The sequence below is a fragment of the Acinonyx jubatus genome, chromosome B1 (genome assembly GCF_027475565.1).
Source record: "Acinonyx jubatus isolate Ajub_Pintada_27869175 chromosome B1, VMU_Ajub_asm_v1.0, whole genome shotgun sequence".
Classification (NCBI taxonomy): Eukaryota; Metazoa; Chordata; class Mammalia; order Carnivora; family Felidae; genus Acinonyx; species Acinonyx jubatus.
The window spans coordinates 168,577,446-168,603,818 of record NC_069382.1 but is presented as its reverse complement, the minus strand read 5'-3'; the positions used below and the strand labels follow the sequence as shown (position 1 = coordinate 168,603,818).

At 35.6% G+C, this 26,373-nt stretch overlaps 1 protein-coding gene across 2 annotated transcripts in view; it reads right to left on the bottom strand.

Moving 5' to 3' along the window:
* The window catches only part of PDS5A (PDS5 cohesin associated factor A), a 136,536-nt gene that overhangs the window by 81,925 nt on the left and 28,238 nt on the right, over nucleotides 1-26,373 (bottom strand). For both annotated transcript variants that reach the window (XM_027055627.2, XM_053217448.1), the window contains exons 3-7: nucleotides 9,127-9,330; nucleotides 7,947-8,033; nucleotides 7,353-7,450; nucleotides 2,857-2,983; nucleotides 878-958 (exon numbers count right to left, since the gene is read on the bottom strand). In XM_027055627.2, the coding sequence (XP_026911428.1) occupies nucleotides 878-958; nucleotides 2,857-2,983; nucleotides 7,353-7,450; nucleotides 7,947-8,033; nucleotides 9,127-9,330 (597 nt within the window). The remainder of the gene's footprint in view (nucleotides 1-877; nucleotides 959-2,856; nucleotides 2,984-7,352; nucleotides 7,451-7,946; nucleotides 8,034-9,126; nucleotides 9,331-26,373) is intronic.

The following is a 26,373-nucleotide window of genomic DNA, read 5'->3' as shown; positions in this document are numbered from 1 at the left end:
AAATACACATACACAAAAAATGAATAAGCACAGAACAGTAATTTTGGAAGGATATATGAAAGTCTATTGGTAGAGGTTATTTATGAGAACTAAAAAAAGGGTATTCGGGGTTGAAGAGAGACACTTTTCACTGTATATTCTTTTGTGAAAAGAAACTTAGTTTTACCATGTTTAAATATTAATTTAGTAATATAAACAATACTAAAAATCCATACCACTGAATATACTCCCACTTGGGTTTTTTTTTTTAATGTGGAAAATAACTCAACAATAGATAAATGCTACATTCACAAAGATAATTAATTACTAAAAAGAAAACATTGAACAAAATCTAAATGCAAGATAATAAGGAAATGGTTAGGTAAATTATGGGTATATGTCAGTTCAAAAAACATTTATAGTCATTTCTATTATAAATAAGATAATATCAAAATATAGAGATATATACAAATACAGACAATTCAAAATTTTATATAGCATATCTGAAAAAATAGAGGGGTATGAGCACATGTGCAACAGTGGAATTAACTGATAAATGGACACAGAGAGCCAAAAGTAAAGAAAGGAGAAAGTAAGAGAGATCAGCATATTGGGGAGATAAAAAGATAAATATAAATACAAACGCAGTAAAAGGGGTGAAGTTGTAGACAAGTTTTCATAAAATATCTTCTATCTTATGCCATTTAAAAATGTCAAAGCTTATATATGTATTTTGTATTTGGTCACATCTGGATATATCAGTTCTTTTATGTATTTGTTTTAAATAGGTGAAACTGTTTATAGGCTAAATAAAACTATATGTAAAAGATCCCAGTAAGTTAATACAATGGATTAAGAATTATACAATTATAGAGTAAATATAAACAGAAATACATACATTGGCAATGCATGCCTCAATAGTCTGGACTGTCCTTTTCAACAGGACTTTTGCAAGGTCAAAGGACTGTTTATTTAAGTTCTGAAACACAATAAAAATATGCAAAGTTACAAAGGAGTTTGTGAATTTATGAGATAGCACCATAACGCTATTATCTTCAAATCTATAAACTATAAAGCAAAAAATATCACTGGATCTCATTTAAGGTTTTACCCAATATTCTCTAGACAAGTGGTCTTAAATGCAGAAGTTGCAAATAGTGCTGTAATTCAAAAACAAACATACATTAGCTAGCCAAAAGCTCAACCCTATAGTATGTTTAGTTTTATTAAATAGAAAATGGACTTTAGGGTTTTTGGGTTTGTTAACCAGTTTGAACTGTCAATTCTACCCCTGAATCCTAAATGAATACACACAGACACCCTAACCCATCATCCTAAGTATTTCATTGTCTAATCAATATGTCCTCTAAGAAAGAGTACACCTGCAAAGTATCTCAAGAAAAACAGCTGGTCAATTATACTTGTGAAATGTTGAATACTGTGTTTGCTCCTCAAGATTCCCTGTACACTGTAACAAATTAAAGGGTCTGAGAAAGATCACAGAAAAGACATATTTAATTTTTAAAAACTTACTTGGAATGGATTTCTCATTTTAAAGAGTACCTATCAATATCTCTATACTTGGGAGTTTTGGACCAAACTGAGATTCATTCACCATCATCCTGCACCTCTCCCAAAAAGATGCTAGGAAACTTTTTATGCAAAGAGCCAGATGGTAAATATTTTAGGCTTTTTGAGTCATACAGTTACTGCTGCAACTATGCAATTCTACTGTTGAGCACAGCCATAGGCAAAATGAAAATGAATGAGCATGGTTGTGTTCAAATAAAATTTTATTTACATAAATAGCTAGTAGGCCAGATTTGGTTCACAAGCCACAGATTCTTGACCCTTACTCCAAGATTTTATTCTACTGGCCAAAGGATAAGATTAGCTCAAAATTAAGGCAACCTTTCTATTTCCTAAAAGGAAATATATATATACACATATATATTTCTTAATCATAAAAATACTAACTAGAATACAAACACCAAATATGCTATCTATTCCTCAGAGTTTTTCCTTTCTTATTTTGCCTGACATATAGTTCCCCCTGTTTGCCATACTCTCAAAATTCTGGCCAATTACAGATTCATTTGAATTAATAAAATGCAAATCATATTTAGAGGCAGGAGAAGAACTTATAATAATTAACTGTGTTATTAGAGAAGTGTAATTAGATACACCTTTCATCTAACATCTGATAATAGATCACTGAACCATTAGAGGAAAAGAGCAAGAAGGTGAATATCACTCAGGTAGACTGAGTATGGCCCTGTGGTAGAGTCTGTGGAAAGCTAAGTCCTTCAGTTCCTTAGGAAGACTTAGCAGAGAGAAACAGAAAAAGGAACCACAGGGAGAAATACACAGCTCTGAATCATCTCTTTCCCCTTAACATTAACCATATAGTTCTTGCTTCTACCAAATCTCTTTTTCTGAAAATGGCCAAGAAAAATGTAGGATATGGATTCTGAAAAGAAATACAATTCCTATGTTCCACGTCTATGTTACAAAGGAGGCAATATTTTTTTCTTTCCATAAAAACCCATAAACCACCCCACCCCCACCAACCAAAACCTAACCAAGACAGTACGCTCACTTTTAATTCCCACATTCGATATGAGTGGTGAATGTGAAAAATTCTTGTTTTCCAGAAAATAGGCAGCACTTCACTGAATGAAAATCTTCTACCATTATAATATGTTAATCAGTAAACCTTCTAAAAACAATGGCTACAAGACTGATGTGTGTTACATTATTTTATTTGGGACTGGAGAATGATAGTGGGAATAATTACATGACATTGCAATCAGTGAAAAACAACTATTTTTAGTTGTTAAACAACATTAACCTTTAATATCTTCATAATATACAGACCTTATGTGCAGGAATGAGGTTAATAAGAATGGAGTCCAATAATTCTTGAGTAACTCCATCACCTTCCATGATGATAGAACTCATCAAGTCTAGCATGTGCATTTGTACCTTTTTATTGTGGCTATTGCTTAAAAAAAAAAACAGAAAAGAAAAAAAATCGGGCTTACAAAAAGAAAATTATATTTCCCAGTTTAAAACAACTACCTCAGATATAAAAGAATTTTCCACTTGAGGGAACCATGCCAATAATGACAAAGAAATTTTGATTGCTCTATTTACTTTCTCCCTCAGCTGTATGGTACCGTATTTTACAAAACCAAAGACCTTTAAAATGAATTAAGTCGCTATACAATTAGGATTCAGAGTGAGTTAAATTCAACCAAACAAAAACATCAACTTCAAAGAAAGGACATCTTTGCTTACATGACCCCAGATTCTAAAAGGTGATAAAATTTCAATTAAGAAAGTACAAGATAATGAAAGCAGACAGTCTTTCATCCCTTGTATCCTTTTAGATCTTAATATATTTCCCAAAATAAAACTTTATATAAACACCAAAACAGCCTCAACCAATACAAGTAATTTTTGCTATAAATCTTTGTCACTAGAGATTTAATTTACCAATACTGAAATCAAAAGTCTGATATCAAATGTTTACCAGAATTTATGACTAGAAGGTTCTGAAAACGTCAGTAGGTATCTCTCAAAGAATTTCAAATAAATGAAAAATCAAGCCTAGAGTCACTTTATAAGTGGTAGAACATTTAGTTTTCTCTCCTTCTGAATGCATCTTAACTAAAGACCTGACCTGTCTACTTTCACATTTATCAGATATATACGTAAAGACAAATCAAAAGAAATGATATAATTTAGTTATACTACTATACTATACAGGGAAGTTTAAATCAAGACCAAATTTTAATATTATTTACATACCTCTTAATTAAAAAAAATAATAACATGAAATAATGTATAGGAGACCTGTGGAGCACTTGATGGTAAAATGCAAAGATGAAAATTTCTTAAGTTGGTAGAAAAATTATCACATTAGATACACTGTTTCCTAGAACTTTTGGAAAGATACCCCATTGCATGCCTTCTTCCAAATATCCTGTCTACTAAAGGATATTAGATCATGGTGAATCAACTATATAGTGTTAAGGGGTAGTGTGTGTAAGGGGGTTAAAAAAAAAAAAAAGAAATATTCAGGTTGACACACACACACACAAAAAGTGAAGAGAGTAGTTAACTCTCAGACCCAAATATACTTTGGGATAGGAAAGGACTAAAGTGAAGATGGTTTCAACAGGTTCTAGTCAAGATGCAATAACTGGGATAGAATTTACCTTCCTACCTGAAACAACTAAAAAACTGAACAAAATATATGAAACAACAGTTTTCAGACATTGAACATCATGCACATGTTTCTGAGAGAGGTTGACAATTTTCCCAGCTTATTGACTGGTAAGTTTCCAGTGTGGGTAGGGAAGATCCTGACAGAGACTAGTGGTTTTCCTGAGTCCGGAAAGACTAGAGTTTGCAGGGGAAAGACTAGAATATCAGAGGGGAGAGACCTATTCAGAAAGCAGGTTTGTAAAGGGTATCCCCTGAATCTTCAAATACTTAAAGACCAGGACTTGCATGTGAAGAAATTTCTTCAGTTTAGGGAAGATACTACCTGAAAGGAGGGAGCAGAGCGAAGAATCCTTGGAACTTACAAAGATCTTAGAATAGTGCATTTTCCAATCACAATAGAAAAATCTCACAGTTCACAGAGCATCTCGTAGTGGGAAGGCTAAACCTACATATCCAAGCCTCAGTAAGTCTCAAGCACAAGAAGAAGAAAGAAAACTTCATGATGGTACATCATAATCAAATTGCTTGAAACCAGTAATAAAGGTAAAAATCTTAAAAGTGGGTAGAGAAAAAAAGATACATTGTGTAGAGAGGGACAAAGATTAAAAATGAAAAAACTTCTCATTAGAAACAATGAAAACCAGAAAAAGATGGAGCAACATCTTTAAAAGTACTGAAAGAGAGAAAAAAAAAGAAAAAAGCCTATCAACTTAGAACTCTTACCATGAAATAACTTTCAAAAATGAAAGTGGAATAAAGATATTCAGACACATAAAAACTGAAAGAATTCTATCAGCACCAGACCTGAACTATAGAACATGTTAAAGGAAGTCCTTCAGACTGAAGAAAAATAATAGCACACAGAAATCTGCATCAACACAAAGAAATGAGGAGCACCAAATGGTAAATGTGTCAGTAAATACAAATCAATGAGCTTCTCTTTCAAAAGGCAAGTCTTTTACTCATACCTCATTGTGAATTAAGTAGATAGATAATGAGGTCAACAATAAACTTAGATCTTTAGGTTCAGGAAATAAAAATATTAATGGATCAAAGAAAGGTGTGTGTATGTACAAGCAATTGTGAGAGGAAAGAAGTGTAAGGGCAGAGTGCGAAATGGACTTAAGGGGATATTTAAGGTCAATAAGATGGGCAGACTGATGGCAGTTTTAGGAGTTTTTAAATTTTGTTGATTTTAATTTTAAAAGAAAAAGTTGCGAAAATGTGACAGGATGCACAAAATGGCACAAATTATTCTCATCTCTGTATTCATATGCCTTTAAAATGTTGTTCCTCCCATGAAGATATGGAGTCTAAACAACCTTTGTATCTGGGCTTGATCATGTGCTTTTTTTGGCCAGTAAAATGTAAGTAAACATAAAGTGAGTAGAGGTTTAAAAAGTGCTTGTGAGGTAAATCATGCTTTTTCTTGCTACTTTTGAAACCTAGTCAGCATTTGAAAAGTCCTGGGCTACCTTGCTGGATGATGAGAAGATGAGAGAGACACATGACCTAGTTGTCCTATTTCTCAGCCAACTGCCAGACGTCTTGCCAACTGACTGCAAATACATAAGTGAGACCACCCCAAACCAAAAAGAATTGCCAAGCAGAATCATGAGCTAAATAAGATGGGGGCTATTTTAAGCTACCAAGTTTTGGGTTGTTATGCAGAAAAAGCTAACTAACACAAAAGGTAAAGTTTATATACTTTACCATTTATTTACAGGCCTTCAGTTAGTTGCCACAGGAAGCTTTTTTCTCATGCAGTCTCTTTATAAACGTCTATTTCTATACCATTCCAGTCCAGTCCTTTCCTGTTTATTCCAGGTTAAATTCTATTCCTACCATTCTATCTAAGGAAATACAAAACATGACAGTATTCATAAAAAACTACAGAAAACCCTAGAAATGTGCTGTCCAATATGGAAGCCCTTAAATAATAGCCACTTGGCTATTAAACACTTGTAGTATGAACAGAACCACATATTGAAACAATAATGCTTTTGGAGGGGCGATTAGGTGGCTCAGTTGGTTAAGCATCCGACTTGGGCTCAGGTCATGATCTCGCAGCTCATGAGGTAGAGCCCTGTGCTGGGCTCTTGTGCTGACAGCTGAGAGCCTGGAGCCCTCTTCAGATTCTGTGTCTCCCTCTCTCTCTGCCCCTTCCCTGCTTTCTCTCTCTCTCTCTCTCTCTCTCTCTCTCTCAAGAATAAATAATAAACATTAAAAAAAATTTTTTTAAATAATGCTTTTGGATATTGTGGGATAAAGTATATTATCAAAATAAATTTTACTTGTTTCTTTCTATCTTTCTAAATGTGGTTCCTAGAAAATTTTAAATTTAGGGTGCCTGGGTGGCTCAATTGGTTAAGCATCCAACTCTTGATTTAGGCTCAGGTCATGATCCCATGGTTCGTGAGTCTGAGCCCTGCATCAGGCTCCAAACTGACAGTGCAGAGCCTGCTTGAGATTTTCTCTCTCTCTGCCCCTTCCCCACTTGTGCACATGTTCTCTCTTTCTCAATAAACTTTATAAAAAATTTTTAAAATTTATGTGAGATATGTTTGTATATAGTGCAATGCTATAAAACATATCTCAGAAAAATGCTTGGTTTACTGTACAAAAAAACAGAACAACAAAACACAACACAACACTGGACTGAAATCAAGAGCTTGGGCTGTCCTGTTCAGTGATGTGTCCTTGGGCAAGCTACCACACTCCTTTCCCTGTGCATTACTGCTACTTATGTAAAGAGCAATGCTTAAGATTTTTTTCTAGCTCAAAAATGGGAGTCAGTGTGCTTCCACTGAAGTACTATGATTTCCAGCACTCACTAATGGTACTTAAATACTTATAATTTCCACCTCATAACTTAGTACTTCATTATATAAGGTCTCACACCATTTGCTTTATAAGATTCAACCAATATAACTGATACTATAATTTCAAATGGTAGTATGAGAGCAAAGGCAGCTTTCAGACAACAGATCTTATGTTCCTCTTCATTTCAAGTCTTCTAAGGAAAACACCTTGTTAAAAATCTAAAAGATCTTAGTTACAGGCACAGTACACAGTACACAGTACTCCAATATATGCACAGCAAGAAAAAAAGACAAACAAATGCTTAAAAAATAACTTACTTGATCACTGAGAAGAGAGTCCTAAAAAGTTGAATAAAAATTTCATTGCAATCTTCCAATTCGAAGCAGATGTTATATGATTTAACCCAAGCTAAGTTCTTAAATAAATAAATAAATGATTATTTACACATGCACAGAATTTCACAAAAGCAAACTCATTACTAAAATTTCATTTTCAGAATTACAAATGTATATTAAAGCTTATGAAGATCCAACTATACAAAATTAAAGTTGTTAAACTTTAGTTCTTCATATACTGTGACCTTTAAAAGACCTCTATCTGTTAGCATTATCCTTTAACTGAAAAATACTAAACTGTTAGATATTAGTAGACATATACACATACTATATATAAGGAACAGTGAAAATTAATTCAACTTAATCCCTCTTCAGATTAGAAGAGAATAAAAATAGAAAAATGAAAACAGAGTTTCAAATAGAATAGATTTTCCAGCAGAATGTACTTCATCTTAAAGAAGATATTTTATTAAAGGGGATTTGTATAAAACAAAAAAATTTCATTTTACACAAGAAAGTTACTAAAAAGGAATTTATTACACGAATAGCATGATATTTATTAAAATTTTTTTTTACCTCTAATAAATAAAAGTATCTATTAAACTGTGGACTCTTTGTATCCTCCAAACCTTTTAATTGTCTGGTAATAAACAAAAATATGTCCTGTTAAAACAAAATGATAAAATACATTAGTTTAGATACAAATACTTAATACTCTTTCTTTCACAATACACTAATAATAATCTGTATATATATTCTCTATTACATATTATAAAACAAAATTCTCCTTTAGCTGAATGACTTGAGTGAGACTGGTTTAGTCCATTATTCCAAATAATGAGAACAGAGCAAATCATATAAAATTATATCCTTTAGAAATGATAAAAAAAAAAAGTTTACTATTGCCATAAATCTTTAGGCTTTCTCATTCTAGGAGAAACATAAGTTCTGTATCTTATTACCTTTCTTCGACTACAGAACTTCTACTTACTATCTTCATCTTGCATTATGCCAAACAACCGTCTTCATTTTAAGATTCTGCACAAGAGTCTTTCCATTACTATTTTCTACATGTAAATAGTAATTTTTAGTATCTAGCTTGAATCTGTTGTGCAACTACAAATTTGTGTGGAACAAAAATAATAACAGACTGGTTTAAAGGTTGTACTTTTCATGACAATAGTGTGCCATTTCTTAATAAGCTTTCTTTAGAAGTTTTAACCCAAAATAGAATCAATATGCAAAAAACTGACTTGAGGACTATTAAAAAGAAAGCAGCTCAAAGTATTAAAATTTGCCAAGAATAAAATTATTCAGAATATGGAGTGAGCTCAAGAGGAACTGAAAAGAATTCCTCAAACATTCCAAACAAAGGCAGAAATCTCCAAGATGAGCATAATGTAATTGTGCATGTAACTTGCAGGGGGAAATCATCATTTGAATATGTAAATTCTGTTACACTACTGTTTTAAAAGTGTCATTAATCCACTATTTATCCCTACAATTCAGCCATCTGGGCTTTGTGATGGGTTATCATGAAGGTTACAGATGAGGAGACAGGGACTAGTTTTGATCTAAACCCTAAATGCCTCATAAAAATACCATTTTTGTGGATATACAAAGAATTTTAATTGAATGATTTGTTTTACAATTTATGATATAATCTTATGATGATAGGTGAATAATAATAAAAACTATGTCCCTAAAGGTAACCTAAACTAGAAAAGTAAACTAATTCTGTAAAGACTATATTTACCTTAAGTTTATCGTGGGAAGTATACGGAGCTTCTGGGGCATAGATTCGAAAGATGTCAGCCAAACAACATGCTACAAGGAGACGCACATCTTTATTGGGATTCCTGAGGAAAAATTCAGATGCAAGATGCAAGGCTAGTGGGAGATACTGCTGTTTTTCGTCTTCTGAGTCCTGATCCATATCCATAAAAGTTTTTACTACCATCTGAAAAAATGTATGAAAGGAAAAAAAAATACTCAACTCCTAATATTTAGAAATTAGTAGAGGATATATATTTTTTAAAACTCATGTCCATTACAACACAAACTAGTAATCACTATCAGAGGATTCATAATCAAGTGTAGTATGGACACTTTAACAATATTCTTCCAATCCTTGAGCCTGGATTCTTCATGAGAGTCATTTAAGATTGTTATCATTTTACACCTACCCCAGGTAAAAAGTTCTTAGCTTCATATGAACAGCCAAACTCATATGATATTTTGTAACATCATCAATTGTTTCGTTTATATTTTATTATAAAAGCTGTCTTGACTTAGGCTCTTTTATTTTTAAGTATTTAAAAAAAATATTTATTCTTGGGGGTGAGGGAGGGAGCAACACATGAGCAGGAGACGGGCAGAGAGAGAGGGACAAAGAGAAAAAGAGAATCCCAAGCAGGCTCCACACTGTGAGCATGGAGGCCCATGCAGGACTCGAACTTAGAATCACAAGATCATGATCTGAGCAGAAATCAAGAGTCAGATGCTTAACTGACTGAGCCACCCAGGCACCCCACCCCCTTTTTTTAAAGTTTATTTATTTGAGAAAGAGAGAGAGATCGTGTGTGTGCTTGTGTGCAAGCAGGGGAGGGTAAAGGGAGAGAATCCAAAGCAGGTTCTGCACTCTCAGCATAGAGCCTGATGCAATGCTGAAGTCTCACAAATTGGGAGATCATGACCTGAGCCAAAATCAGTGTTGGAGAGGATGTGAGAAATAGGGGACCCTCATAAACTGGTGGTGGGAACAAATTGGTGCAGCCACTGTGGAAAAGTGTTGAGGCTCCTCAAGAAATTAAAAATAGAAACCATACACCTCAGTAATTCCATTTCTGGTTATTTACCTGAAGAAAATAAGAACACTAATCAGGAAAGATATATGCACCCTGATGTTTACTGCACCATTATTTACAATAGCCAGGATATGGAGGCAACCTAAATGTCCACCAACAGATAAGTGGATAAAGGTGATATATACACACACAAGAGAATATTACTCAGCCATAAAAAGAATGAAATCTTGCTATTCATGACACAGATGAACCTACAGGGTACTATACTAAGTGAAATAAATCATACAGAAGATGACATCATATGTATTGAATTTTATCATTTTTTCTGCACCTACATATTTTCCCAATTCTGTGAAAGTAAATCCCACTGACTAGTCTTCTAATTTTAATCCAAGTTTCTATTCCTAAAATCTAATTTTAGTCCAAGGTTCCATTTTAAAATAAAGCCAACTAGGTCATTGCATTTGTACACTTCTAGATTTGAGATGCTATTATTTCAATTTTTGCATTTCTATTCATGAAAGAAACTGACCTATAACTTTAAGACAACTTGTCCATTTTAGAAATGAGGTTGTACTAGCTTAAAACAAATTGAGAAGTGATCCCTTCTCTTCTACCATGGAAAGTTTGTAGTAAGACTGGTTTTATCTTTCTTCCTTAAATATTTAGTGAAGTTCAACTCATCAAAGAAGGAATCATAAAGGAATTTAGAAAATACTCTGAACTGAATGACAATGAAAATATAAATTATCAATACTTGTAGGATGCAATTAAAGCTGTATTTATGGGAAATTTATAGCCATAAAAGTATACATCAGAAGAATGAAAAATCAGTGATCTACATGTCCATCTCAAGCAGTTAGAAAAATACCAAGTTAAATAAAAAGGTAGAATCAAAAGAGGAAAAATTAAGAACAGACACCAATGAATTGGAAAACAAACATACAAAAGAGAAAAACCAAATAATGCCAAATGTTGACTGTTGAAAAGACTGATAGAATTGACTTGCCTCTACAGGAATAAATCGAGGAGAGAGAGAGAAGTCACAAATTACCAGTATTAGGAATGAAAAAGAGGGCATATTACCCATTCTAATAATAATAATACATGGTGGGGGGGCTGTCACATGAAATACACTATCTGAATAATCCTCCCTTTTTTTAAGTTTTATTTTTGAGACACAGAGAAAGTGCATGCATGGAGGGGGAAGGGCGGGTGCGGGGTGGGGTGGGGTGGGGAGGTGTACTGGGGAATCCCAAGTAGGCTAACTGTGAGATCACGATCTGAGCCAAAATCATGAGTTGGACACTCAACTGACTGAGCCACCCAGGTGCCCCTTGGGGGAAGGTTTTTAATTTCAGATTCAGTTTCTTTACACAGAAACAGGACTATTCAGGGCGCTCGGGTGGCTCAGCCGCTTAAGTGTCGAACTTCAGGGTCTGACTTCAGCTCAAGTCACAATCTCATGATTCATGAGTTTGAGCCCTGCATTGGGCTCTGCGACAGCGCAGAGCATGCTTTGGATCCTCTGTCCCCCTCTCTCTCCGCCCCTTCCCCACTTGTGCTCTCTCAAAAATAAATAAACATTAAAAAAAAAAAAAAAAAAGAGGTAGCCAGTAAATGAATGTCTCACTCACAAGGTTGATGACTCCTTCAAAGCTAATTCAGCCAAACTTTGAAGTCATTTAGAAATATCTTACTAAGTATTCTGAAGCAATCTGAGCAAATTCAGTTGCAGGTGAGAGTTAAAGTAAAAAAGGCAAACCGTACTCCTAAATGCCGTAACTAAAGAGCTTTATATTTTATTATACATGAAATGGGAGTCATCAAAAAATATATGTCAGGAGAAAAGTATATGTATTTGTCATCTACTGCTATGTGACAAAATACCCCCAAACTCCATGCCTTAAAACAACAAACATTTATTTGTCACACAGTTTCTGTGGAGGCAGAATCGGAGAGTGACTTAGCTAGGTGGTTTTGCTTGAACTCTCACATGAAACTGTAGTCCCATCAAGGCTACAATCATCTGAAGGCCTGACAAACCTAGAGGATTTGTTTTGAAGGCAGATCATTCACATGGTTGGTAAGTGGCTACTGGCTTTGGGCAAAAGGCATCAGTTCTTCTCTATAGGGGCTCTCTGGACAGGTGCTTGAGTGTCCTCATGGAATGGCAGCTAGCTTTCTCCCAGTAGTGACCCAAGAATGCAAGCTGTAGACGGCAATCTTTTTTTGTTTTTTAATATTTATTCATTTTTGAGAGACAGAGTGTAAGTGGGGGAGGGGCAGAGAGAGAGGGAGACCTAGAATCTGAAGCAGGCTCCATGCTCTGAGCTGTCAGCACAGCAGCTAATATGCAGGGCTAAAACCCATGAACCGGGAGATCATGACCTGAGCTGAAGTCGGATGCTCAACCAACAGAGCCACCCAGGCGCCCCATAAATGGCAATCTTTTATGACCTACCCTCACAAAGCATATACTTTCATTTCCACAATAGCTTATTAATTACTCAGGAGAGTCCTATTCAGCTGGAATATAAGGAAAGGAAGATCATTCAGGGCCATCTTGGAGGCTACCTACCATAGTATGTCTCCTAATATTTTCATCTTGTTTGGTCCTCTCTCACAAAGACTCTGGGTTTGAGCTCACGACTTACTTTGACCAACAGGACATTAGCAAAGATAAAGCAAGGAGAGGCCTGATAACCACTTGCACACCGGGGCTGGAATGCTTCCTACTGGAACCTAGCAGCCACACTTAAGAAAACCAGACTATCCAAGAAAGAAGAGACCACGCGTACAAACCTGGAAGATGAGAAACACACAAAGAGGCAGACTATGTAGAGAACTCAGAGCTCTAGCTGAGCTCCCAGCTAAATTTAGCTTGTAAGAGTAACTCCAGCTGATACCACATGGAGCAGTCAAATCACAGAACTGTGAGAAACAATAATTTTAACCACTAGGTTTTTATACAACAAAAATTAACTGAAACCGCATCCATTCTGCAGTTTTTTAAATATTCCTTTCTGTACTGCAGAGGCAGGAAAGCTAAAAACTATATATCCTAGGTTCCCTTACAATAGGGTTACAGTTGTAATTTTGGTTTAGCCAATCACAAGTACTTATTCATGATTTTGTAAGTGGAAGTGTGGAAGAAGTTGTATTACCATTGCTTCTACTATTATCTCTATACAGATATAGATACATATTTTTTGGCTGGCAACTGTGAAGTAAAGGCATTTTGTGGTGTAGAGTAGCAGCAGTAGCATTAAGCTTTGAAGAGACAGGAAGGATGCATCCATTTTGTGCTGGTACTGAACTATTAGGTGTGTGAGGCTCTAGAGCAATCATTATGGCAAAGGTTTACTTATGACAATATTTCCTAGAAGTAGGTACTATTATCATCTAAGTTTATGGATAAGGTAGGTTGTGCACTCTGGATCACAAAGTCCCAGAACAAGATCAATACCAGCACAGAAGGAAGGGAGAGAAGAAAATAAAGAAACTATTAGAGTGCGTCACATATGATAAGGTTATTATTTAGTTCAAATCTGGTTTCAGATTAATATCACATACATGGCTGTTTGAACTGGAGAGCACAATATAAAGTATTTCTTAACATGGGTTGTAGTAAAAAGTATTTTTTGAAAGCTATGATAATGCTTATTACTTCCTTGCCAATATTTTACATCTTATTTGGACTGACATATAATTTAACTTTTTTTAAAAAAACATTTTTATTTATTTTTGAGAGAGAGAGAGAGGGAGAGAGAGAGAGTGCATGCACATGCACATGCGTGTGTGCATGAGGGGGGAAGGGACAGAAAGAGAGAGGGAGACACAGAATCCGAAGCAGGCTCCAGGCTCTGAGCTGTCAGCACAGAGCCCAACACAGAGCCCAAACCCACAAACTGCAAGATCGTGACCTGAGCCAAAGTCGGACACTTAAGTGACTGAGCCACCCAGGCACCCCACGTATGATTTAACTTATATGAAATATCCAGAGTAGTCAAATTCACAGAGACAGAAAGTAGAACAGTGATCATCAGTGATTAGAGGGAGGAGGGAATGAGGACTTAGTGTTTAATGGGTACAGAGTTTCCGTTAGGGATAACGAGAAAGTTCTGGAGATGGATGGTGCTGATAGTTGCATAACAATGTGAATGTACTTGATGCCACTCAACTGTTATTAAACATGGTTAAAATGGGAAATTTTATATTATGTATATTTTGCCACAATTTAAAAAATTGGTACAAATGACTTCTAAAACTGGAGAAATATTTTTCTTACTTACATGTTAATTAATGTAACAACCAAGCGAAATAAACACAAATATATCAAAATACGAGTTAAGAATATAAAGTTCTAGATGAAGTAATAACAGTGTAATAAAAAAAACAAACAAACAGAAACACAAAAGAACATTTGGTCCTTAGGAATAGCTAGTTAAGTCTTCAAGAGAGGAATGCTATCATATACACTGTCATTAAATATAGACAACTACAGCATGAATGACCTAACCTGGCAAAAACACAGATGTGGATGACCGAACATCACTGTCCAGATGAGCCCAAATACAAACATCAAGAATGGCATCTTAAAGAACTGAATGTAGTGTTTTTGTTATAAATGGCTTTGTGCTCATATAGGGCATGGGAGTAGGGAGAGAGGAAAAGAGGAGTAAAAATGGAAAAAGTTAACATCTGGAGAACAAAGAAGGCTCTTTTTACGGTTCTTGCTGCTTTCCCAAGTCTGAAGTTATATCAAAATAAAAAACTAAAATTAAGAAAGAATATTTACCATAAAATACAGGACAAACACACATATACTAATAGTTGAAAGTTTCACCAAACAAGACTTGTCTGAAAAAAAGTTTCTGATTTTAATAGAACATATTTATCATTGCATTATTAGCTTGACATAGAAATGTCAGATATGGAAATATAATTACATTTACAAAGTATTCTAATTCTACTTTTAAAACTAAAAAATAGGGGTCTCTGGGTGGCTCAATTGGTTAAGTGTCTGACTTCAGCTCAGGTCATGATTTCACAGTTCGTGAATTAGAGCCCCATGTCAGGCTCAGTGCTGACATCTCAGAGCCTGGAGCCTGCTTCAGACTCTGTGTCTCCTTCTCTCTCTGCCCTTCCCCCACCCTCTCAAAAATAAACATTAAAAAAACTTTAAAAAATAAATTGCATGCTTCTTTCACCTAAATTTTGTTAGGAAAATAATTTTTGTCTGTTAACAGCTATATCCTTACTGATTAGAACAGTGACTGGCACAAAGTGGGCATACACTTTTTTTTTTAAAGAATATTAAAATTCATGAAATGAAGGCACCCCTCAGATTTCCTCTAATCACCTAAACAGCTAACCTAATCACCTTTTAGATAATGTGTAAGATTTCAGAAGTTTCAACCAAGCCTGGGTGGCTTAGTTGGTTGGGCATCCAACTCTTGATTTAGGTTCAGGTCATGATCTCCCAGTTTGAGATCCAGTCCCACATCAGGTTCTGTGCTGACAACACAGAGCCTCCTTGGGATTCTCTCCCTCCCTGCCCCTCCCCTGCTCATGCTCACGCGCTCTCTTAGAAATAAACATTAAAAAGAAAAAAAATTCAACTCCATTTAAAAATAAGGGAAGGGAGCAGCGCCTGGGCGGCTCAATCAGTTAAGCCTCAGACTCTTCATTTCAGCCCAGGTCATGATCTCCTAGTTCATGAGTTTGAGCCCCACATTGGGCTCCACACTGACAGTGCAGAGCCTGCTTGAATTCTTTCTCTGACCCTCCCATACTCCTGTTCCCTCTCTCTCTAAATAAACAAATAAACTTAAAAAAAAAAAAAACCAAAAAAAAAAAACAAGGGACGGGAAGAAGTGGGAGAAGGGGAGAGGAAGACATACAGAGAGAGAAATGGAAAACTAGAGATATTAACTGAAAAAATGAGTTAATGGTATAGGTCTAGTACTAAAAACTAAAACCTCCATCTCAGGATTACTAATCTAATATCTTCCTGAACACCATTTTAACTCTCACATGCCAGGGTTTTAAGCTCTCAAAATTTTCTTCACTTTACTTTTATTATTCTCTTTCCTCACTAGGACTTTTAAATTCTGCAATGGCAATAAAATGTATTCATTTGTGTAGTCCAGAATCTATAAAACTGTACGGATACATAGCACTCTACTTGTTGAATTATGAATGTAACAACTAGTTCAGACAATCTCTAACGTATGCTAATCTTTAAACAACAGCAAAAAAAATCCACCTTTCAGAGGTGAAAACGTATACACATGGTAATTAAATAAACATAATTTTTATACTAAAATGGTGGCTCATTCACTGAGTATATACATGGACCACCACATCAGAATGAGTACTGAGCTGTTTGCCCGTATGTATCCCTTTTCCAGTTTCATGTGATTATTTAAACATAAATCTTTCTATCTAATATACAGCTGAGGTGAAACCTGAAAGAGCAAGTGAGGCAGGAACACAGTTAATGCATAAACCATTAGAACTACAAAAATAAGTCTATCTAATGCATATTCTAATTTTGGAGTTCAACAGATTAGAGCAGCCTTTGGGCCTAAAGCTCAAAGTTCAAGTGACATAGTGACCAAACTTATCAATTATTGTCTTTTCATTGCACATAGATTCTAAATCTCCTTCAAGAAAACTTCAATATTCTTTTTTTTTAATTTTTTAAAATGTTTATTATTTATTTTTTGTAAGAGAGACAGAACACGAGCAGAGTAGGGGCAGAGAGAAAGAGGGAGACATAGAATCTGAAGCAGGCTCCAGGCTTAGAACTGTCAGCACAGAGCCCAACGCAGGGCTCAAACTCACAAACCATGAGATCATGACCTGGGCCAAAGTCAAACACTTAACCAACCAAGCCACCCAGGTGCCCCAAAAACTTCCATATTCTTAAGAGCCCCAACTAGTTATCTCAAAAGTGAGTTACTTTCGGGGCAGCTGGGCGGCTCGGTTGAGTGTCTGACTTTGGCTTGGGTCATGGTCTTGAGGTTTGTGGGTTCGAGCCCTGCATCGGGCTCTGTGCTGACAGCTCAGAGCCTGAAACCTGCTTCAGATTCTGTGTTTCCCTCTCTCTCTCTGCCCCCACCCCCAAATAAACATTACAAAAAAAAAAAAGTGAGTTATTTGCACACTGAATACAGTTTATAAAACTTACATTTCTTCTTATACCCTTCTTACATCATACCCTATTTTAGTCTAATTCTCAAAATCAAACTCAGTGCTTCCAAGTTGTTCTTAAAATATCTATTTTAATGCTACCACAATTCAAACCATGGTTCCCACCAACCAACATCTTATGACATTTTAAAACATAACTCATACTTTTATCTTACTTTTATGCATGTATATATACCTGTATGATACATATGTATATACAGATGGTATGTGTATATATGTGTACATGTACACATATGTGTATGAATATACTTGTAAATTTAAAGTGTATATTGATTTCAACTCTTCGCTGTAGTCAAACTAGGATTGTTTATTATCTTCCAAAAACATCCTGAGCATCTTTACGGCTTTGCACAGAAATAAGAGCTCAGAGAGCTCAACACTTAGTAAAGAAATATATGAATATATCTTTGAACTGCTTCTACCCCTAACCATACTCCTCACCTCAAAATACACTCTTGATTAAAATATTACCTGCTCTTAAAGTTTCTGCCCAAATTCTACTTCCTCTTCTTGAAGCCCAATTTGACCACCCTAGTCTGAAAGATCACTGACTCCTTTGAATTGTAAACACTTTATCAGTTACAAAGCATCACCTTGCTTACAGCGTCACCTTGCAATGGTTATTAATGTAAAAACCATGAATCCTCAAAACGATTTTGATCTAAGGTCTAGGGGCCACACTGTGCGTATTCTACACTGGTCCTACAAAGTAAGATATAAATGTGTAATGTTTTCTGAAGGAATGAAACATACTAGAATAATCTTGATGTGCTCTACACTTTAGTGGTCGACCAAGTCTGAGAATGGAAATCTCTCTGAAATTCTGATTTGTCATTAACTGTGCAATCAATATACATTTCAAGACTAAGGGCTAATATTAAGATAAAGCCAAAAAATAAAAATAGAACTACCATATGATTCACCAATTCTACTTCTGAGTATTTACCTGAAGACAAAACACTAACTTGAAAAAATATCAAACCCTCACATTCATTGACGCATTATTTACAACTCCCAAGATATGGAAACAACTTAAGTGTCCATAGAAGAATGAATAAAGAAATTGTGTTTTACGCACATGCATGCACACACACACACACACACACACACACACACACACACACACAATGGAATATTATTCAGCTACAAAAAATAATGAAATATTGCCATTTGCACCGTGGATTCATCCACGGTGTTACGCTAAGTGAAATAAGTTTGAGAAAGACAAATACCATATGATCTTTTATGTGGGATCTTAACAAAACAAAAACAAAAACAAAACACCAAGCTCACAGACACAGAGAACAAACTGGTGGTTGCCAGAGGTAGGGGGTGGGAGAAATGGGTGAAGGGTTTAACTTTTTAGTTTAAGTAAGCTGAATAATTTATAACTGAAAAAGAAAAGAAAGAAACCCTGTACCTGGGCAAGAGGGGGAAAAAATCCCACAATAAACAACAACAAAACACCAATATACCTATTTCATTCAACTTCAACAAATTAACTTATTCTTTGGGAAAAAATTAATTGTCTTACTAGGTTTTGTAGGTTTTAGTAGGTTTAATTTGTTTTGTTACTAATATATTTACTTAATGTTAGAGTTAAAAAACATGTATATTTAGGTGCGCCTGGGTGGCTCAGTCAGTTAAGCGTCTGACTTTGGCTCAGGTCATGATCTCACAGTTTGTGGGTTCGAGCCCTGCATTAGGCTCTGTGCTGACAGCTTGGAGCCTGCTTCTGATTCTGTGTTTCCCTCTCTCTCTGCCCCTCCCCTGCTCACGCTGTCTTTCTCTCAAAAATAAATGTAAAAAAAAAAAATTAAAAAAAAAAAACACATGTATATTTGAGAGAGAGAGAGCGAGCATGAGCAGGGGAGGGACAGAGAGAAAAGGAGAGAGAGAATCCCAAGCAGGTTCTGCGCTGTCCCACCAACTATGAGATCATGACCTAAGTCGAAATCAAAAGTGAGACACTCAACCAGCTGAGCCACCCTTGCGCCCCAATGTTAGCATTTTTTAATGAGATAAGGTTATCCTCTCATACCTAAATTGTGTGGCATAGAAAAGTTAGATGCTACACATACCACTATCCTCTTCCTGAACTCCAAACCCAAATCTATTCTAAAGGTCCATTTTATCAGTCCCAAACCATTTAATAAGCATATACTACAAAACTACAAATGATTCCTGCAAGTTTCTAAATTAGAGGGCATGTTTTAAGGTAACCTAGTACTTCTAGGATTCTAAAAATAACCTGGGCACTGACTCTAACACAGGCAGTCATCACAGAAGCTATTTTAGCTTCAAGGGAAATTCATAAGGTCCTAAAATATGAGTAGCCTTAAAGCTGAGAGTCTCATACTTATACTGAGGCTTCAGAGGTGACTTTCGTTTTAACATAATCTTAGAGGGGCCTCAGGTGGCTCAGTTGGTTATGCATCCAGTTTCAGCTCAGGTCAAGATCTCACGGTTTTGGGAGTTTGAGCCCGCATCCATTCTCTCTTTTCCTCTCTCTCTCTGTCCCTCCCCTGCTCGAGCTGTCTCTCTCTCAAAAATAAATAAAGGGGCACCTGGGTGGCTCAGTCGGCTAAGCGTCAGATTTAGGCTCAGGTCTGCAGTCTGTGAGTACAAGCCCTGTGTTGGGACTCTTGGCTGACAGCTCAGAGTCTGGAGCCTGTTTCAGATTCTGGGTCTCCCTCTCTCTTTGCCCCTCCCCTGCTCACTCTCTCTCTCAAAAACAAATAAATATTAAAAACAAAACAAAAAAAAATTAAAAAAAAACATAATCTTAGATGTTCTCTAACTTTGGGGTAGTTGTGAGGCTGAAAGGCAAAATGAGTTAAGGCAACATTATACAAACCCATTAATTATTCTACAGTTTGACCTTCATATAATGGAGAAAACTCTCAGTGAAAGCATATTTTTTATAGGTAGTATCTGTATTAGTACTAACAGCTCTCATTTGAGTTTTTGCTATGTGAAGGCATATTTCATATTTCAAGCTATTTTATTTATTTATTTATTTATTTATTTATTGAGAGGTGGGAGGGCCAGAGAGAGGGACAGAAGACCCTAAACGGGCTCCATGTTGTCAGCCCAGAGCCCAATGTGGAGCTTGAATTCATGAACTGTGAGGTCATGACCTGAGTGGAAATCAAGAGTCGGATGGTAAACCAACTGAGTCACCCAGGTGCCTATCTAGTAATTGAAATGTACTATTAACTCCTCTAATACAATGATTACTTACGGAAGGGCATTAACAGCTCCATTTAACAGATGAGGAAACAGGCTAGGTAACTTGCTCAACAGCATAAAAATTCAAGTCCAGGCAGTATGGCTTATCACTCTCATGTCTCAACCTATATATTATATAGTATAGTATAGCAGGATGAGTGGTTACCCAAAATGGCTACAGAAAAATAAAATACTTACACATAAAGCAAGTATACTATAGAAACTATACTGTTATAGTGCTATAAATACTAACTGGTTATGTTCTCAGGCCACCTCAAAAAGCCTACTTTTCTCAGTGTATTTAGGTGAAGACTACAGTAAATAATTTAGATGGGGGCACGTGGCAGCTTAATAGATGTCACTGATGTATTACTTTAACTTCAAGCTTTCTAACTTTCCTTTTCCTAAAGGTGGATTATTTGCCCTACTCTTTAAATGATCAATCATTATTCAAGATCTTTCTACTCAAAAGTGCAATGAAAAGCTGCTGGCTTATCTTAAGGTTAAGTGGATTCGAATTTAGAAGAAAGAAGGAAAAGAAAAATGAGGTTCAAGCAGACAAGTGTATATATGTGGGGAAAAAACAGATGGAATTAATTATGGTACAAGCAGTGAAAGCCAAAGGATAAGCAATAGCAAGTACAGGGAAATTCTCCAGGGGCAAGATGAAAAGGGAATGGTGGGAAAGAGTAGACAGTGGCAGGGAAGCAGAACTGGGCAAAGACTCCTATATCAGTTGCCAAAAAAATACTTCTGCCCAGGAGAACTTGATGATTGCTACTGAAAGGGAAAATCAAAAGCTGGTTCTTTGAAAAGATCAACAAAATGGACAAACCTTTAGCTAGGCTGACCAAGAAAAAAGAGAGAAGACTCAAATAACTGGAATCAGAAATGAAAGAGGGGATATTACTATCAACCTTACTGAAGGTCATTATAATAAAAGGATATACATATACATTATAAAGGAATACTGTGATGAACTGTATGCTAATAAATTAGACTACTTAGATGCAATGCATAAATTCCTAGAAAAACACAAACTACTCAAGAAAAAAATAGAAAATCTGAATAAATCTTTAACAAATGAAGAGATTGAAATACCAATAAAAAACTACAAAGAAAAGCCCAGGCCCAGGTGGCTTTACTGCTAAATTCTACCAAACATTTAAATAATTAATGCTAATTTCCCCCCAACTCTTCCAAAATATAAAAGATGGTGAAAACACTTCCAACCCATCTTATGAGTTCATTAACCTAACTCCAAAACTAGACAAAGATACCACAAGAAAACTATTAGACCATTATCTTTTTGAAAATACAGATGCAAAAATCTTTAACAAATACCAGCAAACAAAATCTAGCAACTTATAAAAAGAATTATACATTATGATCAAGTGGGATTTATGCCAGGAATACAAGGTTGGTCTAACATTTGAAAATCACTTAATGTAATACATCATATCAATAAAATAAAAAACAAAAATCACATAGTCATCTTAGTAGATACAGAAAAAATATTTCACAAAATCTAATACCCTTTGATGATAAAAATATTCAAGTAATTAGGAGTTGAAGGGAAATTCCTCAACATGATAAAGGGCATTTACAAAAAACCCACAGCCAATATCATTTTTAGTGGTGGAAAACTGGTTGCTTTTCCACTTAGGAGCAAGGCAAGGATGTCTGCTTCTTACCACTTCTATTTAACATTATTATACTGAAGGTTCTAGACAGGACACAAGGGCAAGATAAAGACATGAAAGTATCCAGATTAGAAATGAAGAAGTATAGTTATCTTTATTCACAGATTACATGATCTTATTTACAAAAATGCCTAAGGAATTCATTAAAACCAATGTGAATAAATAAGTCTTACAAAGTTGCAGGATCCAAGGTCAGTAAACAAAACTCAAATTTCTAAATACTTGGGGAAAAAACACTCTGAGAATGAAATTAAGAAAATAATTCCACTTACAGTAATACAAATTATATTTAGAATTTAACAAAGGAAATGTAAAACTTAGACTCCGAAAACTACAAAATATTGAAGAAATTAAAGATCTAAATAAATGGAGAAACATCTATGTTCATAGATGGGAAGACAGCCCTAAGATGGCTGTGGTTCCCAAACAGATATGCACATTCAATAACATGCTGACATGCTGATTGTGAAATTCATATGCAGTAGCTAAAATAATGCTGAAGACGAACAAAGTAGGAAGATTCACATTTCCTAATTTCAAACCTTACTATAAAGCAACAGTAATCATGATGGTATATAAAGTTCTTATCACATGGGAAATAAAATATTTTAGTATCTACACAGGATGATGAATGTTAACCAAATTTACTGTAGTAATTATTTCACGATATATGTAAATCTAGTTATTATGTGGTACACCTCAAATTTATACAGTGTTGTATATCAATTATATCTCAATAAAACTGGGGGAGGGTGGGAGGCAGTATGGTACTGGCACAAGGATAGACACACAAATCAATGGAACAGAATTAAGAGTGCAGAAATAAACCCATACATCAACGATCAACTATTTTCAACTAATTTTCAACAATGATATACCAGAGTCATCCAATGGGGAAAGAACAGCCTTTTCAATAAATGGTGCTGGGATAACTGAACATTCACATGCAAAAGAATGAATATGGACCCTTACAGAATACACAAAAATTAGCAACTCTTTATCAATTTCAATTTTTCAGTACTTTGATAGAAACAGAGCAAGGACCTAAATGTAAGAGTTAATACTATAAATTTCTTCGGAAAAAACAGGCATATATCTTTGTGACAATCATTTTTAGATACAACACCGAAAGTATAAGTGACAAAAGGAAAAAAAAAAGATAAATTAGACTTCATCAAGATGAAATATTTGTACTTCAAAGGATTACACAGAACAGGAGAAAATTTCTGCAAATCATATACCTGATAAGGAGCCTATATCCAGAATATATATAAAGCACTCTTAAAATTCAGTCATAAAAATGACAAATAACCCAATTTAAAAAAGGGCATAGAATTTGAACAGGTATCTCTCCAAACAAGATACACAAATGGCTAATAAGCACATGAAAAGATTAATATCATTAGTTACCAGGAAAATGCAAATCAAAACTCACATGAGATACCACTTTAGATAATTACAACTGTTGAAAAGAATGTGGAGAAATTGGAAGTCTCATATACTGGTAAAAATATAAAATGGTACACACACTTTGGAAAAGTTTGTCATCTCCTCAAAATGACCAGTTACCCCGTAATTCCACTTTTAAAAACAAGATGTATGGCCACACAACGATTTGTACACAAATGTTTATAGCAGCATTATTCCTTTTTAAAAGTTTATTAATTTTGAGAGAGAGAGAGAGTGAGCGAGCAAGCCCAGGAGGGGCAGAGAGAGAGGGAGAGAGAGAGAATCTCAAGCAGGCTCTCCACTGTCAGCATGGAGCCAGATGCGGGGCCTAAACTCACAAACCATGAGATCATGACCTAAGCTGAAACCAAGAGTTGGACACTTAACTGACTGAGCCACCCAGGCCCCCTGTATAGCAGCATTATTCCTAATAGCCAAAAGGTGGAATCACTCCAAATGTCCATCAACTGACAAACAGATAAACAAGATTTGATACAACCATACAACAGATTGTTATTTGGCCATAAAAAGAAATGATATACTGATGCTACAAAATGGGGGAACCTTGAAAACATTGTGCTAAATTAAAGAAACCAGTTGTGACAGACCACATGTTATATGATTCCGATTATATGAAATATCCAGATAGGGGAAATGTACAGAGACAGAAAGTAAATTAGTTACTGCTTAGAGTTGGAGGGGCATAGGAAAGCAACAACTAAAGGATACAAGATTTCTGAGGTGATCAAATTGCTCCAAAACTGACTGTGGTGATGGTTTCACATATATATCTGTAAATATACTAAAACCAGTGATTGTACACTTTAAATGGGTGACTTCTATGTGAATTATATCTCAATAAAGCTGTTAAAAAAAAAAGAAAATACGAGGTGCCTGGGTGGCTCAGTCGGTTGAGCGTCCAACTTTGGCTCAGGTCATGATCTCGCAATTTGTGAGTTCCAGCCCTGTGCTGGGCTCTGTGCTGACAGCTCAGAGCCTGGAGCCTGCTTCGGATTCTGTGTCTCCTTCTCTCTCTGCCCCTCCCCAACTTGTGCTCTGTCTCTCTCTGTCAAAAATAAATAAAATATTTTTTAAAAAATTAAAAAAAAAAAAAAGAAAATAGGAGCGCCTGGGGGGCTCAGTCGGTTAAGCATCTGGCTTCAGCGTCATGATCTCGTGTTCTATGAGTTCGAGCCCCACATCGGGCTCTGTGTTGACAGCTCAGAACCTGGAGCCTACTTCTGATTCTGTGTCTCCCACTCTCTCTGCCCCTCCCCAATCATGTTCTGCCTCTCTCACTCTTAAAAATGAATAAATGTTTTTAAAAATTTTTTAAAAATATATAGATCAATATATGAATTGCATATATGATCATATATGCATAATTGCATATAGATCAATATATGAATTGCAGAGCTCTCCTAAAATCCTCATATTTTTCTACAAAACTATTCTTTTAAATGTTAAATGTATAGTTCCTTTAAGGCAATGAAAAAGATTCAACTGACAAAACTATGATTCATAAACCACCTTCTGACATTAGGAAAGAGAGTAACTAGAAGGGAAGACCCATAATTGCCCTAGACCATGTAAGCCAAACAAGCTAACCATGACTTTTCCTATATAATCCCTGGAGACTGACATCTATACCATATATTACTCTTCCCCTAACAAGTTCTAAACAAATGGGGAGGGAGGACAATAGTCACTTCGAGAAACTACAGGAGACTGCAAAGGCTCAAAGACAGGACACTCTTCTGCAAGGCAGAGTGCTTTCCTTCTATTAAGAGTAAAAGGCCTAGGGAATTATCAGACAATATTGTAATGCCACCAAATTAAAGAGGGGTGGGGAGGGACACATTAGATTACAGTGTGTGTACTATATAGCCCTTTACTATAAATGTGGAGGAGGGAGAAAGAGAAATTACCTGTTTTCAAGAGAAGAAAAAGTTAACTTCAGAGAAAAGATTTTACTTACATTACTTGTTGAGTATCTGGGATTTAGACATCAATCTTCAGATTCTCAGTTGAGAATTCCCAGACTAAGAGTTTAAATTTAAAATTCACTCTAGGTCAAAGATCCAATTAACATCCTGGCATTATATTTCCTTATTCACAGAGGGACCATATACCCCAATTTGCCTCAGATAGCCCTAGTTCGCAACTGTTGTCTCAGCATAATTACTAAAAGTACCTCTTACCAATTTATCTCATCAATGTTTTTTTCATCTTTATCCTGCTTGAACCCCCTCATTAGAAACTTTTATTTCTAGGGGCACCTGGGTGGCTCAGTTGGTTGAGTGTCTGACTTCAGCTCAGGTCATGATCTCACAGTTAGTGAATTCGAGCCCCACATGAGGCCTGCTGCTTGCTGTCAGCCCATCAGCATAGAGCCCCGCTTTGGAGATTCTGTCCTCTTCTGTCTGTCTCTACCCCCGCTTGCGCTCTCTCAAAAACATACATTAAAAAAACCCAGAAACTTTTACTTCTAGTATCCTTAACTGTAAAATTTCCTTTTTAAAATATTCTATCTCCCAACTCCTCCATTTTTTAGTCTTACTAAATCTACCATTTGCCTTTAATCTGAACTCT